General features: G+C 28.7%; 2 protein-coding genes across 2 annotated transcripts in view; one reads left to right on the top strand and one right to left on the bottom strand.

Annotated features, from left to right (window-relative positions):
• LOC119666533 (serine-rich adhesin for platelets-like) overlaps nt 1-4,721 on the top strand; it is a 378,359-nt gene that overhangs the window by 141,014 nt on the left and 232,624 nt on the right. The window lies entirely within an intron of this gene.
• Nucleotides 1,736-4,658, bottom strand: LOC119669554 (60S ribosomal protein L17). The gene is made up of 2 exons (XM_038079489.1): nt 4,551-4,658; nt 1,736-2,261 (listed from the first exon to the last, which is right to left on the bottom strand). Exons 1-2 carry the CDS (start codon nt 4,623-4,625, stop codon nt 1,779-1,781), a joined length of 558 nt encoding a protein of 185 aa, XP_037935417.1. The 5' UTR covers nt 4,626-4,658; the 3' UTR covers nt 1,736-1,778.

Consider the following 4,721-nt stretch of genomic DNA (forward strand, 5'->3'; position numbering starts at 1 on the left):
TGATGAATACAAAAAAATTTAGCAGATTTACGTGTTAGACAAGAGGAAGGATACCAAAGTCTCAATGCTTACTCTTTTACCATAACCAAGCATTACTTCAACTGGTGTTAACTTTAATTACGATTCCATTCATATTTAAACCACAGTTGTTCCCAAACAATCCCCTCCTCTTGCACACTTCCTTTAGCTAATCATATCTAAACCCATGTATAAGTATTTATAATTCTTTTCATGTCATATCTATCGACTCTATAGATTTCCACGTGCTAAATTAGTATGTCTTTGTTATTAGTATATGAACCCATGTATACTATGAGAATTTATAATTCTTTTAATGTCATGTCTATCCGCTCTATGGATCTCCAGGCGTTATATTAATATGTCTCTGTTATTAGTATCTGAACCCATGTATACTATGAGAACTTATAATTCTTTTCATGTCATGTCTATCCGCTCTAAAGATCTCCACGTATTATATTATTATATCTTTGTTATCGTTTTATTAAACCTATCCTGAATAACTTCGATATGAAAGGGGTTTCTTAATACATAAAATACTTTCTTGACCTAAATAATACGGAAGCAGGAAACATCATCAAGAGCATTCTTATCTATGACCTTTCCATAAATCTCAAGAAATAAACATATTAATAACTAAGTAAAATAGATTTGTACAATTATCTTTGAATATATGTCTTTGAGTACATTAATAATTTCAAAAAAAAAAAAATAATAATAATATAAAAAGAAAAAAATTAAAATCCAATTTATAACAACGAAAAAATTGTTGCGTACAAATTGAATTAATTTAATGAATTTGCATTGCAAGAAAAATTGTCACACAGCTTGAAATGAAGAAAAAATCCAAAAGTCGATGATAATTTATGTCAGTAAGAGCAACAATACCGACGCTGGCAGGCAGGCGGGCACAATCAAATGTAAAAAACTAAGTAACTAAGTACTTCAATTAATGAGACAAATTGTCGAAAATATAATATATAAACGCGATGAGCGATATGCATAAAAGGAACAAAACTAAAATTATTACAATAAATGTATATAGTTTGTTTACATTATTGAATAAAAAATTATTTATAAAAAGTGTAAATATGCGCTAATATGTGTGCTGAAGCAGTAAAATTTAAAATATCTTAAGCCTTAAGCATCTTAAATGGTTGAAGGGTCATTATCTCACAAGCATGTGTACTTGTAAATTTACTAAATCAACAATTTAAAAATTAATAAATAAATTTTTATTTCATTTTCATAATACAAAAGAAAGTAAGTGTTTAAGACACAAAAAAAGAAAATAAACAATTTTTTGTTGGATTTCATCAGGAGAAAATCGATTTAAAAAAAGGCATTATTGCAACAAAAAAGTGGAATAATAAATAAATTGTGATTCAGAGCAGGGTCAAGAGAAGTCATAGTTGTTAATTTTAGTTGCATTTATACAATTTTGTTTGTTTTGTTGTACAATTGTGCTTGGAACAATTAAAAAAAACAAGGTGTGCAATTTTCTAAAACGCGACAATATGAAACGGAAACAATAAATTCTGTCCGCAATCAACAAAAACTGGAAAACTGCATGGAAGCCACAAGCTCAAATGCACATTAATCACATAGCGAAAAAAAAAAAAACTATTTGTCACAACCCTAAAAGTAGGCAATATAAAATTACGACTTAAAAAAAACGTTTTAAACAATTTAAAATTCTTATAAAAACATTTGTTCAATGATTTTTATTGAACAAAAAAAAAATTTATATAAATTTTAACTTAAGCTTCCGAACGCATCATTTTTTCTTTTTGTCTTTGCATCTTCTTTTTGGACAGCTTCTTCTTTGCTGGTTCATCTTCGGGAGCCTTGGAGACAACTTCTTCCTTTTCGGTAAGAATGACCTCAACATGACAGGGTGATGACATGTATGGATTGATACGACCATGTGCACGATATGTACGACGGCGTAAACACTGTGCACGATTGACTTGTATGTGATCAACGACCAAGCGATCTACATCGAGACCTTTGTAGTCAGCGTTAGCTTCAGCATTGCGCAAAAGTTGCAATAAGAATTCAGCTGATTTCTTTGGCCAGCGACCTTGTGTCGTTTTCCATTGCTTGGCTTGTGCACAACGACCAATGCCACCGTTGAAACGACGGAATGGTACGCACTCTTTCTTTTCAATCACAGCCTTCAAGAAACGTTGAGCACGACGAAGTGGCATACGTTTGATAGCTTGAGCAGCTTCATGAGTGTTCTGTAAGAGAAATAAGAAATACATTTAATTAATAATAGTTTATATGTAATTATACAGTAGGATTGGTTACACATATATATTCACTATATATTAAAGTAAATTTTTGTTTTATACTTCAGGTAATGTCCAAACACATATTAAAGTGGTTAGGCACTGTTTTTATATAAATTTTTATTTAGCATTTTTATATTAAATTAAAACCAATTAAATTGTGTTTTAATTATTTAAAGTAAAAATGCAAATTAGTTTATGATGAAAAGAGCTATGAGCTCAAGCAATTTAATGCAGTATTTGCATTAACAAAATAATATAGAGGCACTAAATTAATATAGGAATATACATGAAATTAGTATAATATATACACTTAATCTAGAAATATGCACTAAATTAGTACAAAAATATACTATAATATATATATAATATAGCAATATATATATACACCAAATGTAGAAATAGATTTCACGAGAGCACTTTGGAAATATAAGAGATGCTTCTGTGAATATATAGTATTATTAATCATTATATATATAAGAAATACATTATAATATTGAAATACTTGTTTTATACATCAGGTAGTGTCCAAACGCATAGTAACGTTAGTTAGCCACTGTTTATATATAAATATTTATTTAGCATTTTTTTATTAACTAAAACCAAATAAATTTCAATCTTAGTATTATACAGCAAAAAATGCCATCAGTTTATGATGAAATAAAAATAGGCTTATTGGAACAAATAATATAAAGAAAGGTTTAAAGTTAACATTTTAAAACCGGGTACTTGAATTTTATAACACTAAGCATTTGGTGACTATTAGGATTGGTTATTGATCAGTATACTTTAATAGACACTTATAATAAAAAACTAAATTGTTTTAATCCATTTATAAATAGACAATGTAGCTAAAGTTCTAGATGTAAATCTCTAATTAAGATAAGATATACAGCTGATGCTTTGCCAAAAATTCTTCTTGCATCTTTGCAAAAATATTAAAAAAGAAATATTATCTTTTATACATTGATTTAAGATGCAGATATATTATTCTCATGTCTTCAGTACTTTTATTATTATTAGAAAAAACAATTGTAACTAGAGTTCTAGAAGTAAATCTGTAGATAGCACATGATTTCCAGCTGATATACTCTGCTAAACGTTCCTCTAGCACCTTTGCAAAAATGTCAAAAAAGGAAGATTATCTTTTATACATTGATTTAAGATGCAGATAAATTATTCTCATGTCTTTAATACTATTATTATCAGATAAAACAAATGTAGCTAGAGTTCTAGAAGTAAATCTGCATATAGCACATGATTTCCAGCTGATCTACTCTGCCAAACGTTCCTCTAGCACCTTTGCAAAAATGTTAAAAAAGGAAGATTATCTTTTATACATTGATTTAAGATGCAGATAAATTATTCTAATGTCTTCAATACTATTATTATTAGCTAAAACAAATGTGGCTAGAGTTTTAGAAGTAAATCTGCATATAGCACATGATTTCCAGCTGATATACTCTGCCAAATATTGCTCTAGCACCTTTGCAAAAATGTTAAGAAAGTAATATAATCTTTCATACACTGATTTTAGATGCAGATACTCTATTATATTTTTTTTTCGTTATTATATAGAAAATTTAATATTAATTCACTCATTCAAAGTAGAGTGGTTCCAAGCGTACTCTGTAAACGGCCGCCACAGCTGTCTATTGTGCCCAATTGATATACATGGTTAATATATATAAAATATTATATAGCGGAGCATTAAAGTAAATCCAATAATTAAGATTTAGATTTGCAGCTAATGCCTGGCATACATTTATTTGGCATCATTTAAAAATGCAAGAACAACCAAAGATTCCCTCTCACACTGGTATTAGATGCATATAATGAAGCGTTTTTTTAACTAATTAACTGTAGCAAGAGCTTTAGATGCAAAACCGATTAAGTACTATATTTCCAGCTGATACTCTGTCAAACATTCCTCTAACATCTTTGCAAAAATGTTGAGAAAGCAAAAAAGATCTTTTAAACACTGATTTAAGATGCAATATAACAATTTTCACTTCAGTAACCAAATCCATATAATTTGCCAAAAGGTAAATAAATTGAATTAAATAATTAATATTGATTCCAAACTATATTTCATTGACCACATAGTTTATCATAAAGCATGCTCAGCGTTCGACTGCCGCTTAACAATTTGACAGCTACACTTTTTTGACGTGTTGTTTTTGTGATTAGTGTATAAATTTTTAACTAAAATATTATTCCATTATATATTAAATTTACCTTGAAATGCACGCGTAGATTTGGTCCACGGGCTTTGCAAGACTTTATAGCATTTTCAGGCTCCCTCGAATACATTGTTTAATTTCTGCCGAGAAAAGAAAAACATTACTGAAACATTCCAAATGTTAATAATACACAAATTTTGTTTTCATTTCTCGCAAACAATTTTCT

Source organism: Teleopsis dalmanni, chromosome 1 (genome assembly GCF_002237135.1).
Source record: "Teleopsis dalmanni isolate 2A chromosome 1, ASM223713v2, whole genome shotgun sequence".
Classification (NCBI taxonomy): Eukaryota; Metazoa; Arthropoda; class Insecta; order Diptera; family Diopsidae; genus Teleopsis; species Teleopsis dalmanni.

Excerpts from the sequence above, each read along its gene's own strand:
- LOC119669554 (XM_038079489.1), bottom strand. The coding sequence starts at position 4,625 with ATGTATTCGAGGGAGCCTGAAAATGCTATAAAGTCTTGCAAAGCCCGT. Across the intron at positions 2,262-4,550 it reads ATCTACGCGTGCATTTCAAG|AACACTCATGAAGCTGCTCA; the intron begins GTAAATTTAATA and ends TTTCTCTTACAG.